Source organism: Semicossyphus pulcher, unplaced genomic scaffold (assembly GCF_022749685.1).
Source record: "Semicossyphus pulcher isolate SPU_LCO1_2020_fin unplaced genomic scaffold, fSemPul1.0.p SCAF_26, whole genome shotgun sequence".
Lineage (NCBI taxonomy): Eukaryota > Metazoa > Chordata > Actinopteri > Labriformes > Labridae > Semicossyphus > Semicossyphus pulcher.
Window position 1 is genome coordinate 890,320 of NW_027211700.1, and position 25,361 is coordinate 915,680.

General features: G+C 45.7%; 1 protein-coding gene across 1 annotated transcript in view; it reads left to right on the top strand.

Moving 5' to 3' along the window:
* The window catches only part of myo18ab (myosin XVIIIA b), a 118,146-nt gene that overhangs the window by 76,955 nt on the left and 15,830 nt on the right, over positions 1 to 25,361 (top strand). Inside the window, exons 26-38 of the mRNA XM_069676677.1 lie at positions 2,284 to 2,395; positions 5,833 to 5,960; positions 6,369 to 6,523; positions 6,934 to 7,057; positions 9,495 to 9,602; positions 9,684 to 9,776; positions 11,220 to 11,330; positions 14,726 to 14,830; positions 16,321 to 16,467; positions 17,774 to 17,887; positions 20,870 to 20,986; positions 23,388 to 23,471; positions 24,468 to 24,605. Of these exons, the coding sequence (XP_069532778.1) occupies positions 2,284 to 2,395; positions 5,833 to 5,960; positions 6,369 to 6,523; positions 6,934 to 7,057; positions 9,495 to 9,602; positions 9,684 to 9,776; positions 11,220 to 11,330; positions 14,726 to 14,830; positions 16,321 to 16,467; positions 17,774 to 17,887; positions 20,870 to 20,986; positions 23,388 to 23,471; positions 24,468 to 24,605 (1,536 nt within the window). The remainder of the gene's footprint in view (positions 1 to 2,283; positions 2,396 to 5,832; positions 5,961 to 6,368; positions 6,524 to 6,933; positions 7,058 to 9,494; positions 9,603 to 9,683; positions 9,777 to 11,219; positions 11,331 to 14,725; positions 14,831 to 16,320; positions 16,468 to 17,773; positions 17,888 to 20,869; positions 20,987 to 23,387; positions 23,472 to 24,467; positions 24,606 to 25,361) is intronic.

The following is a 25,361-nucleotide window of genomic DNA, read 5'->3' on the forward strand; positions in this document are numbered from 1 at the left end:
CACACAGAAGGAAACATTCAGTGCATGTTGGATGTTGCACTGGAGTGGAGCAGACTCTTTGACATAGTTAGATTAGTTTAAACAGGAAGTGTAGCGTTAAGTTTCAAAATAAAAGTCTCAAAATCCTTCAGAAAGTAACAAGAAGTCCAAAAACACGAGAGGTGAAAGCGACAACTGGCACTAAGATCGAAACAGTCCATGTGTCATGTTTGGAAAGGACGTGTGTGTTACAGCAGTTATTGGAGTTATAATTATGTTGTTCTTTTGGTAACAAAGTGATCAATAAGAAATGTGATTTATTAAACAAATTAATTTTAGTTTTTAAGGAAATATCAAAACAATTGTTATTTAAGGTATCGAAGCAGGACAAACGAAGAACCTGAATAAATGGAGAGAATGGAGACATGCAGGTGCTTCCTCACAGGTGCACTGCAGGCTACGATTAAGCAATTAGCATCCAATCATGCTAAATACTGCAGAGCGGACCCAGCTGATCTGATCGCTGTAAGGAGATACTTAGAGGAAGAAACCACCGGAGCTTTAACCACCAACACTTGTTAACTTTCATTCAGCATACTCACACGGCGGCCGGGGTCAGCCCGACACACGGGTCTGTATGTGACTGACTGACTGACTGACTGACTGACTGACTGACTGACTGAATGACTGACTGACTGGCTGACTGACTGACTGACTGAATGACTGACTGACTGGCTGGCTGACTGACTGACTGACTGAATGGCTGGCTGACTGGCTGACTGACTGGCTGACTGACTGACGGACTGACTGGCTGACTGACTGACTGACTGACTGACTGAATGGCTGGCTGACTGGCTGACTGACTGACGGACTGACTGGCTGACTGACTGACTGACTGGCTGACTGACTGACTGACTGACTGACGGACTGACTGGCTGACTGACTGACTGACTGACTGACTGACTGACTGACTGACTGACGGTACTGTTACAGCCGTAGAGAGAGAGAGTTGTGACATCACAATGGCGGATCATGGAGCATGTTGGACCTCCACTGACGCGACTCTCTGTCTATACGGCTCTGGATACTTTGTTCGGGGAGTAGGCGGGGCTGCTCCTCCGCTGCTCGTCTGCTGGCCTCACCACCTGCTTTCAGACACGTTGTCATCGGCCTCATAAGGACAGTCCTTGTAACACAACAGCGCACGCTGACCTGATGCGGTCAGACACAAACTTTTGACTTGGTGTTGTTCTCTGACATCATGCTCAGGGCGGGAAGCTGAAATGCTGTTATCATGTGGTGCTGCTTTATTCCACGTTGTACGTCACATAAATGAAGGTTAAGATACAATCTGTATTATTGCACCACTTCTTTATAGATTCATGTGCAAATAGTGAAAATCTGGACGTATTTCAAAGTTAAACAACTTTAATTTGATCGTTCTTCAGCTACCTTTCCACAAAAGCTAATGCTAGCATTCAAGCACTTCCTACAGCATGTTAGCTAGTTATTTGTTCCAAGCTAATTATTTTAGCTGGGAGTCTAAGCCTTTCCCATTGTATTGTGTAAAACTACAACATGCTAATATTAGCTTTCAGCCACTTCCTAGCTAACTGTAATATTATCTAGTGGCTGGATGCTAACGTTAGCTGTTGTCTGACGGTAGCTAACAGGTTGTCCTTGTTTTATCTTGAAGTACGACCACACTTCCCTCCAGGTTTTCAGTGTTTATTGTCTGATCAGCCGCTGACTGCAGACTGACCACCTGGAACAACAGAGCGTTTGAGCTTCCAGCCCTGAGCGTGATGTCAGAGGAAAATGGCCGCCGCGTGAATACGGTCATTAGGAGCAGTGAGAAAGTAGGGATGGGGATAACTGGGATAGTTGTGCATTAGTGCAAAGGGAAGGCTCCTCTCTTAGTTTGTACAATAGTTGTAGTTTGCTTCTGTTGAAGCAGCCTCATGTTTTCACAGTGTGTTGTAATGAAACTCTGCTGAAGAAGCACAACTAAATCTCAGAGGAACATGAAGTAACGTCCGACTCTGACCTGGCTGATTTATTTCTGACATTACAAAGATTATTTAACCGTCCAACTGGAAGTTAAAACAGAATCACTGCCCTTAACGAGGTATTTAAATGTGAATCACGCCACACAGAGATGCTTTAACACACATCACATCAGCATCAACACAAACTTTCCTCGTTGGGTTGCAGAGACTTAATCAGGTCCTGTGTCTCTCTTTGGTGTCTCATTAAAACGCAGTCGTTATATAAACTGCTTCCTGTCTCTCATCCGTCCGTCAGGGCAAGTTTGACAGCATGAATAAACAGATGGAGTCCATGGAGATGGAGGTGATGGAGGCTCGACTCATCAGGGCGTCTGAACTCAACGGAGAGATGGACGATGACGACACAGGTCAGATACACTCCCACACACACACTCCCACACACACGGATGTATAAACAATCTGCTGAGACTTTGTACATCTGTTATGCTGCTTTAAAATGTCTCTTATTAAGTGCTGAAGCTGCCGGACTCCCACGCAGGTTTGTGACTGATAAAACGTCTTCTCAGGACAGTGTGGGAGTGACACATCTGTCAGTTCTGTCACATCTGTGGAGGAGGAAGGACTTAATCCTGCGTACAGTAAACTGTAGTAAACAGGTGTTCACACAGAAGAGCTGCAGTGACTAATAATCATCCTGTTAATTCTGCAGACACATCAGGAACGTTTGCTTTGTTGTATTCAGCAGCTCGTGTTGCTCAAAATGATGTTTTTAAGAGATGAGACGACTTCTTTTCTCTGACCAACAGTCCAACACTCGTGTTTACCTTGATATAAAATAGATAAAAGCTGTTAATCCTCTAATTCACCCTCTTTGCAAAACTAACCCTAACCCTAACCCTGCCTTAAAACTGTCCATAAAGGAGTGTAATCTTTATCGCTACATGAGAAATCCTCTAAAAACAAGAGTGCCTGAGTATGAGACTTTAATATCTACAGAGGGAGCAGAGCCTCTTCTCTCCTTCCAAGGACGGATTGTAAGGCCGATTGCGTCACAGCGGCGCGTCGAAGGCTGTCTTGTTTCAGAGGAGGCTCCTTCAGATCCGGGCCGTGGAGGATCCATCGGGTGCATCCTTCACGGCCCGACGTGTCCTGAGATTCATTGAAGCTAGCGATACAAATGTTACATAACGAAAATTTAAAATCTTTAAAGTAATAGGTTAAGTTATGATAGCTTGTTAGCCAGCCTGCTACCTGTCGCTAGGCAACAGCAGCAGCACCTTGTGATGCAAGGGTAAGGATGGGAACAGCTGGTGACACAAACAGGAACTCCTCTGCAGACCAGACCGTCTCGTTTCAGTTCGGCTTTAGCGTCTACACAGGCTGCGAATGAAGCATCCTCTGAGGGCCGCGTCCTTTGAAGGTGCAGCCCCTGAACTGACACACGGTCTCCATGTTGAGCTGCCATTTTTTCTGCCACCGTAGCCTGGAGGGGACAAACCAAGCTCTGCCAGTGTTGTAGACCGCTGTCGGGAAGGATGACGCAGCAGTTGTGCTTCAAATGTTACGATTTGATTTATTTTCTGCCAGTGAACTAATTAATGATTCAATCACTTTATCAAATACAGCAAACTAAAGCCTCGACAATACCCATGAGAGTGAACAAAATAAACACTGTTCGAGGCAGGGATGATGAGCAGCCTGGTCGGTATGTTTGAACCATACTGAAGGTGTATTTTTACACCTTTAATCCAGCAGTGGAGGAACAAACAGCTGCGGGACCTCGTTACTCTCTGAGCAGAGGATCGATCAGATGTAACATGAAGTAAAGGAGCATTGCTATTGATAAGGAGGCAGTCCTGCTGCATGAAGACTATGTTTTGTGAAACCGCTGCTTTTGTTTCACATGTCACATGTCACATGTCACATGTCACATGTCACACACATGTACGGTGGGGAATGGGCATGCTGTCTGAACTCACACAGGAGCAGCAGAATGCCGGCGCTGTCTGGTTCAGTGTAACGGCTGTTTACGGCTCTTTACAGAGCGAACGTGTTCCAGAGTTACACAGCTGAGTTTATTCCAAGCAGACGCAGGGGAGAGAAGTTGTCAACCTCTTCATCAAACTTGTGTTCTTGTTTTTGTGGCCCCAGTATGAACACACACGGTCCCACACAGACGATAGAGCAGTCCTGACTCACTCCCTGTCAGTAAGAAAAGCCCAGCGTGAGCTCCTCAGAGGAGGTGCAGGAGCTGCAGGAGGGGGGGTGTTCGATCGATGCTTTGACAAAAGCCGAGAAAAATCCGATGTGAAGAAGTACATTAGAAATGGATCAGTTAAAAGGGAAAAATGAAGTAAGGATTGGGCTGCAGACGCCCTGCAGGCAGGCTGCCAGCTGTCTTTGTGTGGCCTGCTCTCCGTGTGAATGTACCATCGATCGCTCTAAGTGTCTTCATTCATGTTGCAAAGGTCTGAACAGCTGCTCGTGTTTGTGCTGTGGCTCTGACTGAGGGGAAATAACACTTTTCATGTCAGATGTGAACTTACACATTTATTATACGAAGGTTGGAGCATTAAAGAGGCTTCAAAACAGTTTAATGTCTGAGCCGAGCTCTCAGTCAAGTGAGGGAATCTGAAGTGATGGATCAACTCTTTAAACTCTTTAAACTCTTTAAACTGTTTAAACTAGCTGCTGGTTTAAGTCAAACCTGTGGTCCAACTTCAGACGAGCGTAATGCCACACACAGTCAAACATCTCCACCAGCATGAGATGAACCAGTGACTGTTTATAAAGGTGCTCCAGCTGCTCTCATTGTACCAAATTGAAGCCAAAGAACAGCTTCTCGTGTCGGTCTGAAGCAGATATTCACGCTGATGGAGAGTTCACTGACTAGTGTTAGTGTTAGTTACGTCTCCTCTCGCAGGCGATGATATGACACCACAGACTGTATAAAAAGATAAGATAGACATTCAAGGTCCCCAGAGGATGAATCCTAATGACATAATGATCACCTGACTTTTCCTTGAGCATCTTAAGCAGGTCAAACTTTCTCTTTGGTAACACCTGAGCTAAATGACTGCACATTTAGACCTTAAAGACTTTTCCCTGTGGATTTTTCAAATTAAAAGCCTTCCAGAAATGGGAGGAATTATCAGGACATTATTGTCTGCAGAGGAAAAGATGAGTGTATTTAATAGAAATAAACGGTCTAAGTGTCGAGCTCAAACTATAAACTAACTCGTGGAAGACGACTGAAGTAACAGTTAAAGTTCTGTGATTGCAGCTTTGTTGATATTCTTCCTGTTTCCTTTCCTCCTTTATGACAGCAAACAGAATGTTTTTGGGTTTTGGACAAAACAAGACGTTTGTGATCGTCATCTTGGCCTTTTACACATATATACATATATATTATTAATAATCAAAATATTGAGCGAGAATGAAAATCGTTTTTTAAAACCTTCTTCCTCAAATACGACCATAACGTCTTTGAGGAAGTCGGGAGTTATTAACACTAACAAGGAGGTATGAACTCACATCTGAACAACAAGGACAGGTTATATACACACCTTTATTCAAATGAGGTCACATCTAAAACAAAGTCTGACTTCAGACTTCAGCTCAGTGTTCCCTGATCTCTCCTCAGACTTCCACAGAACAGTCATGCTTTACTCCGAACATTAAAAGTGTCTGCAACATGAAATCATCATTATTACAAATACTGAAGTTGTAGAATATTTATTGATACTGTGTTTTAGAGAGACTTCAGTTTGTGTCAGTGTCAGCACCATCAAACGAAGGTAATGAAAATGTGATGAGTCAAACTGTGACTGTGCCGCTGCGACAGGAGGAGAGTGGAGGCTGAAGTACGAACGAGCCATCAGGGAGATCGAGTTCACCAAGAAGAGGCTGCAGCAGGAGTTCGACGACAAGCTGGAGGTGGAGCAGCAGAACAAACGGCAGCTGGAGAGGAGGGTGAGGGAGGCGCTGCACAGAGCTCTGATACACACCGATCCATTCAATATGTATATCCCAGTCAGACATACGAGCACTACATGACTCTGTGTCAGTGTGGAATCCTTGTCAAGTATTTAGGAACTGAAATAAATCACATTTGTAGTCTTAAAAACGATCTGGAAAAATGTGTCCTTTGGTTATCACCCGGTGCACATGGCAGTCATTTATATACTGCATGTTATTACAGACGTTCATTTGACCTGGAAGTTGAATTACTTGTTACTTTGGTAGCCTCTGTGTTTCCTATAGCACCACAGACAGGTCAAACTGTTTACTTATTCAGGGAAGTATTACAGTAATGTTAGATACTTGGCTCTAACAGGCAGACTCTCATCAGGTCTCTTCTCATCACGTGTGTTTGTGCAGATCAGCGACCTGCAGGCCGACAACGAGGAGTCCCAGAGGAACGTCCAGCAGCTGAAGAAGAAAACCCAACGGCTGACGTCTGAGCTGCAGGACACCAAGCTTCACCTGGAGGGCCAACAGAGCCGCAACCACGACCTGGAGAAGAAGCAGAGGAAGTCAGTAACACACACACACACACACACACACACACACACACACACACACAGAGCCATGTTTGTGTGGATACACGTGAGTTCCCTAAACTGTAGAGAAAACGTGTTTTGTGCTCCAGATTGTTTATAGCATCACGCTGTGCAGAGAGAACAGCCGAGTCTCCAGCTCATTTATTCTGCTGCTAAGTGTGTGTGTGTGTGTGTGTGTGTGTGTGTGTGTGTGTGTGTTTGCTGAGTGTGTGCGTGTGTGTGTTTAAAAGCTCGTGTGCAGGATCTTTTCTGAAACCACCTCAGCACATTTTCAGTAATCTGCTCCGTTCACAAACTTTGACTCCGATGATCTCCTCACATTAGCTGCAGCTCCGTCAGAGTGTTGACAGTGTTAATCAGCAGGTGTGTGACCATGCGTGCAGGTTTGACAGCGAGCTGAGTGCGGCGCAGGAGGAGGTGCAGAGGGAGAGGAGCCTGAGGGAGAAACTGGCCCGCGAGAAGGACATGCTGAGCGGAGACGCCTTCAGCCTCCGACAGCAGCTGGAGGTTTGTGTCTGCGCGGTCCCGTCTGTGTCTCTGAGCTCACAGAGGATAACGTGATGTTGTGTTTATCATGTGCATAAAGTCCCTCTCTGTGCTGTCTGAATCCAGACACTTAAATAAAGTGCAATTATACAGTAAGTAGGGAGAGATTCAAACACAGCAGACTCACTGTGTGCTGCTGGAGAGATCAGTGTTAAAGACGGTGACGAAGCCTTTACTTTGAGTTGTTGTTTTCAGACTTTTCAAACTTTTATGAGATTACTCTTTTCAATAACTTTTCTATCACACATTTAATCAATAAATGTCAGAAAAGAGACGAATGAGGCTCCAGATCAAAGGTGACAACATGTTTGATTTTGTTTTGTGCAGCTGAGCTCAAATAAAATAAATTTACCAAATAAAATCCAAAATAATCAGAGAGTCGTCGCAGCCGTGACGATGAAACAGAGACTGTTTTGGTATTTTTGTCTCATAAACTTGATTTCATTTTTAACATCGTTACATTAATTTTCTGTTGAGCAAACATATCGAACAACCGACAGATCAATTCTACAACAATATTATTTCATATCCTAAAATTAAATCTGTATTTGTGAGTTATACCTTCAAACTTTTAGCACAGTGCACATTAACAGTCCAGCAGCTTCCACAAACAACATGCACGTCTGCAGACTGCAACAAGACTTTTCAAAGTAAAAGCACAAAATTCTCCTTTTACTTTGAAATAGTTCTTTGACTCTGAATTTAACAGTATAGAACACGTAATGCATTAAACAAATTATAAGCAAATGAGCTCTTTTAGGGCCTGTGTCCACTAACAGCGTTTCTTTTCTGTACGAACCGGTGCAGCTCAAAGACACCCTCACCGTCAGCTGTTTGTTGTCTCTGCGCTCTCAGTTAAAAATAGTTAAACTTTTGGAACACCACCGCGCTCGTCAATGTCACTTCTCCCACACCAACCAATCAAAATCAAGAAGGGGCGGGACCTACGATAACAACTTTAGCAGCTTTCCCACTGGTCAAAAAACCCGCTTACACTCTGCTTCTTTGCTTAGTGCGAAAGGTTACAATCAGCATTCAGACCCGGGTCACATGACTCTGCAGTAGACCCGGGTAATTATCGCCTCGGCTCCGATAGGCATTGATGGGAACACAAAACCCGTGTTGACACGCTAAGCTCCGCCCCCTCTCCGGCGTGATGCTATGCTCTGCTCTGTCAGTAACGTCTATGCCTCCTTTCATCTCAGCTACAAACTCCGCCCGTCTCCGTCCGAGCAGCGTTCGAACATCGTTCTAAATGTGTCAGCGTCGAGTTTGATAAACAGACTGAATGAGTCACAGATACAACAAAGACCTAACCACCGAAACATCTTCACTGGTTTCTAACCCTGTCTCCGGGGTGTGTGTGACGTCAGACGGTGACGCTGCAGAAAAGAGACCGACAGGAGGATACTTCACTGGCAATGGGAAAACAGACATCTATTAGTGGGTCGTCCCGGGTCTGAGAAACCCGCGTCAACGCGCTCATTTTGGAGGGAAAGGGGTATCTGTCAACAGCAGTGGCGGTGGAGAAGCTCATCCTTTAGTTTTTTCCAGGTGTAGAGCTGCTGCTCAACCAGGACACGAATGTTTTTATGTTTCTGTGTAAAACTTCATTAAATCAAAGCAAATATTAATCACACAGAGCGATTTAAAACTTAGCGGTCGCTACCGAGGGAAGCGGAAGCGCCGCACGACAGCTTTCGTAACCTAGCAACAGTAAGCGCCGGTGAGAAGCACTCAATGAGGTCGTGGGTGCTGCCAGCGCAAAAAGCGATGTTAGTGGACACTGGCCCTTACACTGTATTTAGATGACATGATCTGACCAGCTTTGGACACAGAGATGAACACACTTTTTAAGCACATTTGACTTCTAAACTCGTGATCGTAAAACTCACAGACTGTATAAGAAGTGGACTTATCCTCTGAGATACACTCGGGGTGCTGGTTTAGCTCAGTCGCTAGCAGGCGCTCCATGAACAGAGGCAGAGGCCTCGATGCCTCTCAGTCCTTGGCCCTTTGATGCATGTCAGCCCCACTCTCTCCTCCTTCACTTTCCTTTCTAATAAACAAAAGGACAAAAAAATAATCTGAGGCTTCAAGCGGTCGTCACAATCCAACAGGTGATGTCACTTCCTGTATACAGTCTGTGGAGCAGCCGCTGGTTGTTTGACAGGTTTAACAGCTCGACATGCGTATTTCATTTTATTTTCCCAAAGCAGGTTTGCATCGTGTCCGTCCACGGTGCAGGAGTCTGTAACTGTGTGTGTTTGTGTTTGTACACCTTGTAGCTACCTGCTGAGTAAACACAGCCTTCCCTCATCACGTGTGCGTGTCTGTTCCTGTTCCACATTCACACTGTAACACCGCCTCCTCCTTTTACTCCTCGGCTCTCCTGCAGGACAAGGACCTGGAGGTGTGTGCGGTCAACCTGAAGGTGGATCAGCTGGAGGCCGAGCTGCAGGACCTCAACTCCCAGGAGTCCAAGGATGAAGCATCGCTGGCCAAGGTCTTTGATTCTTCCTTTTAGTGCTTTAATGTATTTTTGCTGTGACGGTCTTTATGATTTCTGTACGGTTTTGTGCTCCAGGTGAGGAAGCAGCTCCGGGACATTGAGGCCAAGGTGAAGGACCAGGAGGAGGAGTTGGACGAGCAGGCCGGCAACATCCAGATGTTGGAGCAGGTACAGACAAAACACAGCGCTCCCATCACAGGAAAGTGTTCAACACAAGGTTAAAGCTGCTTTTATGACCTGAAACGAGACATAAAGACGAAGCGCTAACAAGCTAATATTTGCCTGTTTAAACACTGCAGACATTAGCATGCATGTGGAGACGTAAGCATAATAATATCTCTGTTTTGAGCTCAGTTTTGGTCTCCACCAAAGCTGCTAAATGTTCCATAAATGTTCACCAGCTAGTCTCTAACTGATGCCAGTACATGGTATGGTTAGCTTAGCTTAGCTTAGCTTAGCTACGCATAAAGACTGAATGCAGGGGGAAACAACTAGCCTAGCTCTGTTAAAAAGAAGCAAACAACTTTAAAGTTACTGTTTTATTCATGCTGCTTTTGTTTATCGACACACAAATGGAAATATAGACACGTATATACGTACAGGTGTTGATGTGTGGGCTTAAGAGGTGTTAGTAGGTGTATTATTTAGCTTTAGACAGAGAAAGGCTAGCTGTTTCCCTCTGCTTCCAGTCTCTATGCTAAGCTAGGCTAACAACACCCTGAATCCACCTCTGTACCTGACACTGACTCGTGGATCCTCTCGGTCGCTCAGAGAAAGCGACTTCATGTATTTCCTGAATGCTAAACTGATCTTTAAAGCGTGTTGTTTTTCTGCACTGTCTTCATTGAGCTGACAACAAACAACAACAATAAGTAAACAACAGAAATATTCTTTGATGCAATGAAAAATACCAGAAAATACAACCTCAAAGACGCAGACGCTTTAATCTTCTCACAGAGTAAATAACCTCGACCCCCTGCTGGCTCTCATATCTAAAGAGACGCATCTTTAACACTGTTCACTGCATTCAGAGCAGCGGCAGCACGAGCTCACAGACAGGAGCTGGAGTGATTATGTCTGTCACAGAGCTCCACATGAAGAGGTTCTTACAGAGATGTTAGTCTCTTTGCATCTAAGGACACAGCAGAGCAGCACAGGCTGAGATTTAACTGCACACGAGCTGAGAGCCAAACATGTTTGTGTTGTTGCTTTGGGCCGGACTAGCATGCTAACCTGCTGCTAGCTGGACAGCAGCAGTCACCAGAGCCTTTAATACACAAACAAAAGGAGCTCTGACGTTACTCGTCCTGCTCACCGTTGGATCCGTTTGTTTCTGGTGTTTAAAAGCTGCTGTAAACTTCAGCAGCAGCCCGAGCTGCAGTGATGCTAACAGACAGGAAAGGAGAAGCAAAGGTTCTTTAACCTGGCTGCCTACTCTTCATGCACTCTGAGCAGATGTCAGAGCCTGTTAGCAGCATAAAGAAACAACAGCAAGTGCTGTGGACATGCACACGCCTATGAATAATACATGGAAATAAGGTTGGATATCAGCAAAGTGTCCCTGTAAGCCATGATGACAGCAGCGTGTACTGTGTTTTATTTTCCTTTCAGGCCAAGCTGCGACTGGAGATGGAGACGGAGCGTCTGCGTCAGACTCATTCCAAAGAGATCGAGAGCAAAGACGATGAGGTGGAGGAGATCCGACAGTCCTGCAGCAAGAAGGTAACGAGCTCTATCACACAAACACAACAGGTTTAGCTTCGTGTTTTACAGTACAGTGCTTTAATGTGCGGGAGAGGCAGGAGAAATCTGTGCTCTGACGGAGGAGAGACAACAGAAGCAGAATGAGACGATAAAAAACAGCACATTTACCTTCCTGCTCCTCTCACACGTCTGCCTGAATCAGTGCTCAGAACAGGTCCAGATCAGTGAGCAATGACTGAGTCAGCCAGGTGAATACTTATTCAGGATCAGATCAACAAAGGAAGGTCAGAGTTGAAGCAGCAGAGACAGAAGCCCTCACTTTGGACTGACTGGTGGTATCGGTCAAGCTCCAAAAACCCTGCAAAAAGCTGGCTCATACTGCAGAGAGAGGGCGTCTTTAATCGGCCACTGATGGTTTGATGAGCTGACGTCTTCATGTTATTAGTTCTGTACATTCGGCTGGAATTATTGTGACGTCGCGCTAAAACAACCATGACTCTCTGGTAAACAACAGGTGTAGATCGCCATGCTGTCATGTTGTCATTTCAAGTTTCTGTTTAAAGACAGTTAAACACGACCTCTGACCTATCTGACGTCTCTGCTGTGTTATCTTATGGACTGTGTTGCCTCGGTAACGTCTTTGATAAGCAAATCTACGCCACAGCAACATCTCACCACCAGTTTAACTAACTTAAACACGCCTTTACAAACATCAGTTAAACTAACTCACTGAGCTGCTGTGATTCTTACAGTCAGACAGGAGTTATAACATCACAGTGTGTCTGTTTCAGCTAATGCTAACGCTGCTTTAGAAAGCAGAGCGGCGACTCTCCAGCCTCATTGCTCCACAGAAAGTCGGCTCGTGTAAGCTAACGCCGACACTCTTACTGAATGCAGAGTTTGTCTTTGAGCGTGTTTGTCTTAAAACCTGAACCCTCCTCCGCTCTGTGTGATCACCTAACACCCTCACACACGACAACACTGCTCCCTCTTTGCCCCTGTTGGCTCTGCATGAACCTGTCTGCGTGTGCTGCAGGAGTTTCTGCCCAGAACAAACGTTGTGATTCGTTTAAGAGCGCCGCTTCACACAAGAAGAGTCCCAGAGCTCCGTCACCTTCCAGACATGCACACGTCGGTAACATCATCACCAGGTGGAGTTTAGTGTTTGTGTGGCTGTTCTGCCATCTACCTCCGTCTACTTTACTTGAGAAGGGACATTATTCATCAGCACTCCTATTTTATAGATGGTTATATGTAGTGGAGTTGTTGTTCATGCTTTTTTGGAGGGTGTGGATTTATTAAAATGTGCATAAAGTCAGCGCACCTAAAGGATCGTATCCCACTTTGCTCACGTTCTGAACGACAGCCCAAAAACTTCTGCAGAGACATTTCAAAATAAGAGCCTCTCCAGAGGGCGAGACCCCTTCTTTTCCTGTGTGCTTTTAATGTGAACAGATGAGCTGAGCAGCAGAGTGCTGTGTATGACATGTTGTTGTACAGATGCTTTAGACGTGCATTTAAATGAGCCGTCACAGCACTGACAGTTTGACCCCTGCAGGCGTCAGTGACCTTTATCTGTCGCTGGTTTCCTTGATGCCAAAATAAATAAAGACTGTAACATGTCTGTGTGAAGTTTAGTGATTGCCCTGTTCGTGTTGTCGCTCTAACACAGACCACAGTAACACAGAAGCAGACACACATCTTAACGTGAATTATTCTGCTTCCTCTGGAGTCACGTTTGTTTATCTGTCGGCTCATTGGCTCAGACTGGAGTCTAACCCTCCACATGATATCAGTGTGTTTAAGCAGCCGAGTGTTTGTGTGTTTGTTGTGTGTGGGCGTCTGAGTGGGAGCTTATCTGTGAGAATATTTAGCTTTGTTGTTATTAATGCTGTTTGTGTTTGTTTTGCCGCGCTGGAGCCGGCCGCCCCCCATCATGGCCTCCGCCCGTCCAGCCCTCGTTAGCCCACGCATAATTAGCTTTCTCTGCACTCACGCAGGCCGGGAGCACGGCCTCTGCACCGCGTCGTACAGACATTTACATACTTGTGTTTTATTTGATGATGGATTATGCTGATGAATAAATGAAGGGAATGCCCTATAGGACTGTGTCGTCGGCTGTGTGAGCAATATCCTGAGAGAAGTTCAAACAGATATGAAACTACGAGCTGGAGAGTGTGTGGATGAATCTCTGTTCACAGCCAGTGTGATGATCAGACGTGTGTGTGTCAGTCAGTGAGACGGTTCTTGTGTCTGTGGAGGATTATAACAAAGGATGTTGACGCCGCTTCTTGCACAACCTTTTTGAGTTTGCAATCAAAAGGATCAAAACTGAAGCCTGAATGTCTCACAGCAAGGAGCTGATGGGTGAGAGTTACGTTTCACCAGGAGCGCCTGGTCTCAACCACATCAAGCTATACAGAAGATATCAGCCAGGTACGAAGACAGACACCGACACCGCCTCGGACATATCGAGAGCACGACTCCACATCTCTTCAGATGCTCACTCGTTACTGACGTGCTCCCGTGACGAACAAGGTCAGATCCTGCAGGCGATCCTTTTCTTCGCAGCGTTGAGGCTGAAATGCTCCCGGACACGTTTCAGGCCCATTCTGCTGGTTTGTTTACCTGTCGCTTCCCGCTGGCTGTTTCGTGTGCGCAGCTCTCAGCAGAGATGGTAAGGATGTGAGATGACTCACCCCTCAGCAACTCAGCTCAGGAGAACGATGTAATGTCCGTGCACAGCATGAAAACGCGCAAAGACTCATTCACAACAATTCAATTGTTGGCGACTACTTTTGCCGTTGCGCCCCCTGTGGTCAGGGGTGAAAAAGGGCAAATATCCTGGTTCTTTAAAGGAAGAGAAACTTCAGTAAAGTAAAGATTAAAATCAGGACACTTTATAATCCCTTCGGCAGGAGACTCGTCTCAACGTTTAAGCTTCCAAAGATATAAAAACTTGACTTTAAGATGAGCCTCTGGCGTCTCTTCCAGCTTCACTCCCAACACAAATGTTTGATTACCATGAAATGTGACATTCAAGCTCCCCAAAGGATGAATCCTGCTCACCGCTCTGCAGCAATCACAGCACGCCATCGCTTTCAGTCATGTTGTACCAGTGTTACTACAGTTCATGTTGTGGGGAACATTCTGTAGATCACCTGTTTTTAAAGGTGCATCTTTCCCCATCGTGAGGTCACATTTTTAAATTGTTAAACTTTGTTATATGATCGAATATCTGCAAACTATCAACGACCGGCAGCACGGTTATCTCCACCTTGAGTATCTTACATGTATACCTGGACGTCTGCACAGGTGTGTTTCCTTGTCATAGGTCAGCGGCCTTCTTCCTGTCCTCCTGTTGATCAGATGGACGTATGACTTTACTGATTTCTGTGTTTCTGTGTTTCTAGCTGAAGCAGATGGAAGTCCAGCTGGAGGAGGAGTACGATGAGAAGCAGAAGGTGCTGAAGGAGAGGAGGGAGCTGGAGTCAAAGCTCCTGTCAGCTCAGGACAAGGTAAGAGCAGCGCTCACAGAGGGATGGGTCCATGTTCTGATCTGACGTTACAGCAGGATCTCAGATACAACACGGACACATGAACTCATCGATGCTCAAACTCGGAGGAGAACTCCTGATAAAAAGTTTCAGCTTTAACAAGAAAGTCATGAAAAATAATCAATCCGAGTCATCGATCTGTGTTTAGACGTGTGTGCAGGACGGGCAGCAACAGAACATGTTAGTGATGTTCTCGGGTCTGAAGTTTCTGCAGCCCTGCAGGAGGAGACGATCAAAGTGACTCATTTATTCTGACTGAATCTAACACGTATGTGACTTTATTTATAATATAACTGTGATTGAGATGCGAAGAGAGCGCAGCATTGATTCAGACTGAGGTCCGACTTCGACAGACAGGGAACGATGTGTCCTCCTGCAACTACACCAGACTAAATACATTAACTAAACAGATATATGGAGTCCTGTGTAAGCGCCGCATCGTGTACTAACCTGTTCAACCTGCGGCCCAGTGTGTGCAGTCCCCAGTGGAGCATCTCCTGTTGACTTAACACAGAATTCAGGGACTTTAAAATCCTGAGACTTCAGCGACAGAATTTCTCTCCTGTTTTTCTTTTTCATTTCACAAACGTACACGTGTCCGTTAAAAGCTGAAGCATGGGGGCGCTGTTTAGCTCAGTCGGTACAGAGGCTACAGTCCTCGTCGCACTGATCGCAGGTTCGACTCCCGGTCTGCCGATCATTTGTGCATGTCATCCCCCACTCTCTACTCCCAACATTTCCTGTCTATCTTCAGCTGTCCTATAAAAATAAAGGCCAAAAAAATAATCTTTAAAAAAAAAAAAAAGCTGAAGCATGGCCACCGGCGTAGCTCAGCAGGTAGAGCAGGCTCTCCACAAACAGAGGCTCCAGTCCTCCACGCTCGACTCCCACCCTCGGCCCTTTTCATCCTCTCTCCTCTCCCCATGTTTCCTGTCTCTCTTCAGCTGTCCTCGACATAAAGGCAAAATGGCCAAAAATAAAATCATCTTTAAAAAACTCTTCGATGTCTATTGGCGTAAAACGTTTTCAGGGAAATAAAAAACACTAAAATATAATAATTTCCTTTTTTGTTGGACAGACGCTGACGCGTGCAAACAAAAGAACAATCTGTCATTAAAAAGGTCCACCCTGCTTTTAAACTGAACACATCATCACTTTTTCTCGACAGACGTTTATTCATCAGTTAATCGACAGGAGATGAAGTCATGTTGTTTCCCTGTTTGACTTTGAGTCAAACTGCTGCAGAGGTTTCTAAATGACTCGACCAGACGGTCGTCTCATCTTTAAAGCAGACTTTATAATCAGACTGTGCTTTTATTAATAAGTCCTTTAATACAAACAATAGAATAACTGAAGGCTCTGATTCTGATCTATGATAGAAGGTAACAGGTTAGAGCGTTGATATGGTGAGTGGTTGGATGGTGAGCTAACGTCTCTGTACCTGTTTCCAGGTGAGAGGAGGCGACATAGAGGCCGAGAAGCGTCTGAGGAAGGACCTGAAGAGAACCAAAGCTCTGCTGGCCGACGCTCAGATCATGTTGGACCACATCAAGAACAACGCGCCCAGCAAGAGGGAGATCGCCCAGCTCAAGAACCAGGTACGGACGCTGTGTGTCTCAGGTGTGAATCTAACGTGTGATCAGAGTCAGGAGGACAGACACGTGGACGGACGGGTGAGAGACATCCTAAAGAACACTGATGTCTCTTTTGGAAGCATGAGAAACATAAAGGAGGGGAGGGTGAGGGTTACGCTTTCATCAAAGTGGTGTCACGCTCTTATTTTGAAAGGATTGGTGACCTCATACATGTCTGTGCCCAGAGGCCCTCTGTCTCATAATCCATTCATGCATGTGACTGTGACCTGTCCACTGCTGGTCACACGCTCTACATGAGAGGCTCATATGTTGCTACAGCTCTGTGAGTTTATGATGACCGTCTGAAACGTCAGCTAACGTTTAGAAGACAGGACCCTCTGAAGTCTCCATCGCTGCTTCCTTACGTTTGTGACCCTTCAAAGTAAAACAACTACTCCTCACTTCCTGTCGTCACTCGCTGCGTCTGAGACGTCTCTAAGATGTGACAAACCAAAGAGTGACGCTGTCTCTCTCTGATGGTTTGTTTGAAAGGTTCACAGTCTCAGTAGTCTGATTCATCTCCACTAACGCAGCAGTATTTTTCCTCTCTGGTTAAAGATATCGTGACTCCTCAGATTTATCCACAGCAGCTCCACGAGTGTGCAATGAAAAGCATCAAAACATGTTTAAACACATTTTTATCCACGTATACGAAGTTAAGAGTGTCGCTGTGTGAGGAAAATAAGAGCCATGTTTAGAGACTCTCTGAGCCTCTCTGTTTCCTTCAGGTTAGTCGCTCATCACGCTTTAACATCTGTGAACCAAAGGGAGTAATGAAGAACAACATGAGTGCTCCTTTTCCTGTCTGTATTTGTTTACTGTCAAACTGTCACCAGCTTCACTAAGAATGAACTGCAGGCGCTGATAGCTCCATAAATTGTGCGTAACTTGCCCCCGCTATCTGCCCCGTCTCAGGGTCTGATTCACAAACTGCCCTGATGATATTTAAGCACAAACACACCCAGAAGGTTTAGCAGATCTGTGCAGTTTGCTGAGGAGCTGTCCGCACCTCCGCCCTCTGCTCTCATGCACTGAGCTCCACACTGACGGAGCTACATGGTACTAGATCCCAAACAAAGTGTGTTGCCTTCAGGTTAACTTGTGCGTCCAACAGATGTCGGCTCTTTTACGGCTCTTGTTTGTAAATCAAACAGTAAAAAGCCCAAATAAGTCATGTGGTTAAATCGAGGCTCCGTATCTGTGTGTTGGATCAAGTGTTCCTGAGGATGATAAACTGATATATGTTCCTCTGTTCCTGTCTTTGTTCCAGCTGGAGGAGTCCGAGTTCACCTGTGCGGCTGCAGTCAAAGCTCGTAAATCGATGGAGGTGGAGATTGAAGACCTGCACGTTCAGATGGAGGACATCTCTAAAACCAAACAGGCGGTCAGTCTCCCTCTGCTCCACGTCTCTGTCGGCCTTCTGTGTTTCTCAAAGTTTCCTGCAGCGAGCGAGCCCCAGGTGGCAGCTGATCAACTTTATGATTAACTTTGCTGCATACTGTCGTTGAAAAGGAGGAAGAGTCTAAATCTGTCACATCGTCTGGGAGTGATCATCGCTTGTGACCACGCAGGTTGTGTTTTTGAGGCTTTTATAAGGCAGCACCATCTGTGGTGGAAGCAGAGCGGCAGTAGAAATGTCAAATCATCGCCTTCAGCCAGAGATGAGGGGTTAGAGGACACATCTGTTCCCTCAGAGCTCGTCCTCCATCCTTCTATCACTCCCTCTCTTCTTCATGTTCTGCTTCTTTTAACATATTTCGTCTCTCCAGGGTCTGATCTTATTCTCTGCAAAACACACAGAACGTTTTATTCTTTACACTCCTCTATCGTTATCTCACCTCTTCTTCTCCTCCTATATATTTCTGTATCTATCTTGAGAATCTCCGAATCTTTTCTGACCTTTATATTTTTCTGTCCTTTTCGCACGGCTTTTCTTACTTAATGCCCCGTTCCCATGACGATCTGCTTCCACACGTCGCTCAAACCACCTTTTTTATCCTGCTGTTAATTTCCCCTCCGTCTCTCTCTCCGCTCTGTGTGTCAGGGAGCTTTAATCTCCTCCTGCTCTCTCTCCCGTCTGTTACGGAAACGACTGCATGTTCAAACTGGTTCCAGCCGTTTGCTGAAGCTCATTTGAATAAGACACCTTGAGAAGTGTGACTGAGTGTTTAAGGAAGGTGAATATTATGTCCGCAGTGAAGTGAAGGGTGAAGATAATTGAGGTGACACAGCTGCAGGTCAGACGCAGACACTCAGAGGAGGCGGGGGCTTTGGGAACATGTCCGGATGACTCACCTGATTTTTATTGTTATTGTTCTTCTAAGTGTGTGACAACATGACAGAAAGGATCCCTACAGAGATAGACCTTTGTGTTACAGAGGAAGATGATTGTTTTAACCACACACAGACGTTACATCGCTCTCTGCAAACACACCAGACTCCATTCAGAAAAACACTGATTTAAGCTCACAGGACAGGAGCTGCTGGTCTTGGGTTTGGTTCTGCTTAAAATCAGGTTCTTTACCTGAGTGTGGTGCATCATGGGTAATGTCAGTGTGTCTTGGATAGTGTGTCTCTGTGCAGCGTCTCTGTTCTGGATGTCTGACTCGACGCTGGAGGACGGGGAGCAGCTCGTTCTTCCTCTCGGCCTTCACACACTCATCTGCTGCACTTTGTTCTCTCTTTAAACTCTGCAGCAGGATAAAGTTTATTTACACATTATGAACCTCGAACAGGAAAAAGTAATGTCATATTATGAACATCCATCTATTGGTACTTTGATGACACATGAATTAAAACCTTTAAAGAAGTTTGTGAGTGCTGAGTTTTACAGTGGAACGTCTGGGACAGTGAACGCATCTTACTTGTTGAGGCAGGTAGAGAGAGCGCCCAGCAGAGAGGAGATGAACGTGTCAGCGGCTGTTTGTTTTGCGACGTGTCTTTGAGGACGACCTCTGCAGCAGCCGGCGCCGGCGCGAACTGATGACAGAAATGGTTATTGCATAAATGGAGGTGTTTAGCTGCAGCCGCGGTCACATCATACTCTGCAATTCAACAGAGATAAAATCATGCAAATAACATTTCTTTCAGATGGTCTGCCGTTTTTCGCCGCTCTCCTGCCGCTCTATCGCCGTAATTGCAGTGTTTTGAGAAAATTGTCTCGCATGTTTTCGACAGCTTTATTTTCCCGCTGAGCGCGGCGGCAATCTGAGGCAGGAAAGAGGGAAAAACAAAGAGCCCGGACACGTAATTGGGTTGAGATTGCACCGACAGCCTATTGTTAAATGTGCTAAATGAAAGTTTGATGCTGCAGACTGTCACTTTTTGTCTAACTGCTGCAGAGCGGCGTTCAAAGCGGTGCTCGGCGCTCGCTGAGGCCAGCACTGGATCTAAAAAGGGAGAGGGTGGTATGTAAATGAACCCGCCCCAGATTCCACCCGGATATTTATAGATCCTAAAGTACACCTTGGAACATCTCATCAGACGGAGGTGTTAGTAAAAATAGACGAGGAGATTGAAGCTCTCATCTGATTCGTTGATTTGTGTTCACTTACTTCCTGTTTCCTAATAAGTGGGCTGCAGGAGTCCCACCTCCGCCTGCCCCCGTCTCTCATCCACCTGCTCAGAGTCATTAGCCTTTTCACTTCCTCACATTAGTCCTCATTTATTAATCCGTATCCCTCCACCAGCGACCCCTCCCGCTCCTCTGTGTATCGTCTCAGTCATTACAGAAATAGGATTACTTCAGCTCCGTCCCTCCTTTCAGCTGGAGGTGCGCCGCAGCCACCGTTAGCGTTTAGCCGCTAATTGGATATGTTGTATCAGATGACTGGGACCTTAAATAACCGCTGCTGGGTCCTGTGATCAGAGCGGGGGTGTGGAGGAGTTAATAAGGGCTCTCCTCTGATCATCAGAAAGTGGCACAACGAAAAGTCGAGGCAGGGCTCCACGCTGAGAACATTTAGTTACAAAATTTATGGAGAAAATGAAATAAAAATGTCTGCAACCTCTCAAGTATGCTCAGCAGTGATACGTTCTGATTCTTAATAAGAGAGCTGAAATGGTCCAGTGTGTCCAGGTGGTGTGATGTGGATAAAAAACACACATTTTAAGCAGAAAATAAACAATCGTGCTCTTAAACTTAATAATGAATGTGCAGAAGTTATTCATGTTTGAGCCTGACTTTAGTAATCATGAGACCTGAGACCGTGTCTGAAGCTCCGATCGGTTTGTTCTTTGTCTCTAAATAAAGATCTATTTTATCTGCTGGGAGAAGCAGCAGCCATCGTGTGTCTCATCTCGCCTGACGTGCTGACAGCACAGCTGGGCGATCTATTTAAAAGTCTCTTTGTGTTTGTCTCGTCAGCTGGAGGAGCAGCTGAGTCGTCTGCAGAGGGAGAAGAACGACCTGCAGTCCAGGATGGAGGAGGACCAGGAGGACCTGAACGAGCTGATGAAGAAGCACAAAGCTGCTGTGGCTCAGGTCTGACCTCTCCTCTCATTCAGACACACTTGTGCTGTTAAAATGCCATACTGTCCCAGCAGCAGGTCCTGATGTGGCCTAAATGTAGTCTGCAGTATGCAAACAAAACTAAATGTGCAGGATGCCAAAAATACTCTGAGGTCATTCTGATCCGGAGAAAAGTATGCATGGGACCAGTCTACCTCGCCTGCTGTATCCCACAATGCAAAGCGCTGGAACGTCAAAGCAGCAGCTGAAGTGACGGACACTTCCACCTGGCGTGGCATACTGCAAAATTAATTTGAAAAGCTCCTTCATAATACAGACTACCGCCGGACGCAGTATGCAGTATGTAGCATGTAGCATGTAGCCGGACCCTGAACGTTACATTTACTGATCAATACTTCCTTTTTTCTTATGCAACAATATTCTGCAAATAATGAATCCAAAGTTTGATTGTAAAAGTTCAACACAACTGATTCTTGAGTTCAATAACACAGTTAAGGTCCATGAATATCACACGTTACACCACAGACTGCACACACAGGATTCTGATGATATGAATGTTCATTAATAACTCTAACACTTTATCTGCAGCTCTCTCTGAAAGCTTAAAGTTTGATTATTTTAAAGCTCCGTCAAACGCTGAGCCGCGCTAAAGATAAACCGTTAATACATTCTAACGTTTTAATTTCATGCTAAAAATAAAATCAGTCATTAAATGAAACAAATACAAGTCGAACTTCTGTTACCATGACGACAGAGAATGTGAGTATTAAGTTAATAAGCACATTTACAGTTTAAATGTTTATTTAAAGGAATTATCACTAGTACCTGTAGAATTACTCTCCTCTGGTTTCCACCATCAACGGCACTTTGTCGTTTCCATCATTTAGTATTTTCTTTAGTTTGTTGTCTCTTCTACAAACCGCTGACACAAACAGCTGATCCGACACCACGCGCTGCAGGCGTAGGGATACAGGGCCGATGTGCAGCGTGAGACATAGTGCCGAGGGACGTGGCTGTGTGACGTCAGTGTGAAGACAAATAACTGAAATCCAGCGTACACTTACACTGACGTGTTTGTTTACATGTAGGACTCTTTAAGTAGGTGTTACTCCTGACCCCGTCTGCAGCCGAGCTTCTCCTAACAGGAGCCGTGCTGGCTGTAATCTCCTGTACGTAGTGCTCTTACTATTGATAAGTACCTCATATAACCCCATTTAAAAAAACAAAGTCTCCCTTTAACCAAACTAGTTTGTAAATATAGTAAAATAATTTCTTACGCTTAAAAATCTTTTTTCTTTTTCTTTAAAATCGACAGCTGCAGGTTTAAAAGGAGGGCTTTAACGTTTCCTGCAAAGCATGCTGGGTCTTCATGGAGTACTTTGATTGATCTGTTCCCACTGCTGCTGCTGCTCCCAGCGATCCGCGCGCCCGTCAGAGTGTTCCTCACTGACATGCTCGCTCAAACCTTCAACGTTTCCTTCTTTATAGGACGTTCATCAAGCCCAACGTTGTTTACGTCGACGCTCACTTGTGACCCCTCCTCATATGACTGCATGTTATTGCCTCACACCTGTACATTTGTGAAATGGTGTAATGAATGTATTGATTACCTGCATGCACATGAAGAACACCAGGAAGAGCAGCTCTGTAGTTCTTCTACAGGTAAAAAGAACTCCTCTTGTGATTCTCACACACCACATGTGCATTATTTATGAATCCCACAGCTCCTACGATCACGTCAACAATAACACTGAGTGTACGTCACACAGCAGATGGATGATAGAGACTTCCTGGTGTGTAATTGTTAATACAAAGCAACAACATGTAGCGCGCTCTCAGCCAGCACAGCCGCGTTCTGCCCCTGAATCATTTCAAAAGCAATCTGAGGTTCGTTTGTAAAAGGTAGAATCAGGATCAAGCTTCACATCGGATCGTTTTAACACCATCCATCCCTGCCAATCGAGTCGTGTTTGAGCAGCGCAGGTATCTGGCGAGCTCGAGCATTAGTAATAATGTAGCTGTATAGGCAGATGAGCAGCAAGTGGAAATGAAAGTGGAGTAAGAGCGTTTCCCTTTCCAGCGCTGATGGAATGATGAGTGATCTGCCTCCACCGGCTCCAAATGAATCCATCCTTCTCGTCTAAATTGAAGCGGCTGAATTCCCGGTGGGACTCGCTGCAGCGGAGTGCTTCATCGACTGTGAAAAAAAGCACTCGTCTCAAACGTTTCACACAGGTCACATTGAAATGAGATTTATTGATGTGCTTTCAACTGCCTGAAAAAAAGCTCCTGTTTGTGGAGGTGAAGTCATCGTGTGTTACTGTTTTATCTGATGCAGCTGGTGGAGGCAGATCACAGGACAGGTGTGTGTGTGCTCTCCTCTAAACATGACTTCTCTTTGCTCTGCTTTCAGTCGGCTCAGAACCTGGCTCAGATCAGTGACCTACAAGCCCAGCTGGAGGAGGCCCTGAAGGAGAAGCAGGAGATCCAGGAGAAGGTAGATGCTGACTTTGTGCTCTGATGTGACAAAAACAGACGAGTCAAATTAGCTGTAAGAAATGTAACGGTGACCCACGCGCTGGAGGTCAAGATGAAGAGGAATACAGAAAGTGTGGAGGACGCTGCTGGTGAAAAAACGTAAATCATAAACTATAAATAAAAAGCTAAGTGGAAACTCTCCCTGAAGTCACTCGATTAAAGAAACAACTCTGTTTTTATTGATCTCTGACACAGAAGTTTCACGAGTGCCTTCAGCTGCAGCGTCCAGTGAAGAATCCCGTCTCCATTTGCATTTCTGTGCAGCCCCGCCTCCGCCCGTTCGCTCTGCCTCCGCCCGTTCGCTCTGCCTCCGCTCCGCTCTCCTGACAAATACAGCCCTTGATGTAATTGATGTGTCATTCAGGCAGGATTTGTGTTGGCAATATGTGACACAGATGGCCAGCTTGGTTTCCCAACTCCGCCGAGCAATAATGCTGAACATGCTAGCGCTGTCATCCCCGTGATGAATGCTGCAGCGTGGATGTTTTCCTCCATCAGAAACAGCTGCACCTGACACATTAAACCAGCCGAGGAGGGGGAGGGGTGACGCTCACACCCGCCCAACGTCTACAAGAGGACGATCTGTTTTTAAAGCAGCAGTATGATTATCGTAATTCTTCACTGGGATTGGTCGTTGTTTGAAAAGGTTAATAATTTGGTTTAAAAAATGATGTCAGAGACGTGTTTTTTTATTGAAACAGAGGCCGCTCGAGTCTCGGGATAAATAGCCATGTAGAGTTGGGAGTCGTCTGTGTAGCGATAAATGCTTTCAAATTACGACCGTCGTAAGATATAAAACTGAACATTAGAGGCCCCAGAGCAGATCCCTGCAGGACTCCTCATGCAGTGTCAGAACAAGTTTTGAATATAAAAAAAAAAGGTTTAGATTTTACTCCAGCCAGTGGGTGGGACTCACAAGTACAGCTGCATAAACATGTGCATCTTTCCGCCTCAGGTTCAAGCGCTGCAGAGCCAGCTGGAGTTCCAGGAAGGCTCCATGGTGGAGAAATCCCTCGTCAGCCGGCAGGAGGCAAAGAACCGAGAGCTGGAGACCAAGCTGGAGTTTGAGAAGACCCAGGTCAAACGCCTGGAGGTGAGAGCTAAAGACACACGGAGGAGTACCGCAGCGGTAGGCCTGCTGCTGAGGTCAAAGGTCAGCTGCAGGAAGTGAACATATATGAACATTTCCTGTAGCTACAGAAGGTTTCAGAGCCCGGCCAGTTACATTCACATAGAAGCATCCCTGCTGTACTCTGTCCTCCAGCGTTATGAAACTCTAACTTGACAATACCATTTGTTATTCTGTCATTTTCAAAATTACTTTCAGATTCTGCCGGAGACAAAAAGCACAAGTGAAGGATAAAGGTTACCATCTGCGCGCTCCCAGGGAGAAATTGAAATCCTCTCTCGCCCACAGATAAAATGACCCTGCGCTCAATTTTTGCAGGTTCAGTTTAGTAATTACTAGCTGTGCACTGTGCCCACCGCCAGGCAGACTCCCTCTGCTCCCTCTGCTCCCTGCCCTCCAAAGTCAAAACAAGTTTCATTATTTATTTGAAAGACCGCAGCAGCTCCAGCCTGTAGTCAAATGTGTGAGTGTGAAAAACGAACGCGAGGGTTAGACTCCTTCTGCCTTTCGACTGGGTTTTTATGGCTCCTCACCAGCATTAAAAAGTGCAGTGAGTGAATATTTCAGGTTGCCTGAGTGTGTAACTCATCAAAGCTGCTGGTAGCAGAGCTCAATCAATACAGATGTGAGGAGGCACAGAACAACTCCCACTCAGAGCCTGAAATGTGGACAGAGCCGGTGGCTGATGCAGACGCTCTGACAGAGTGAGCTGCTGGCGCT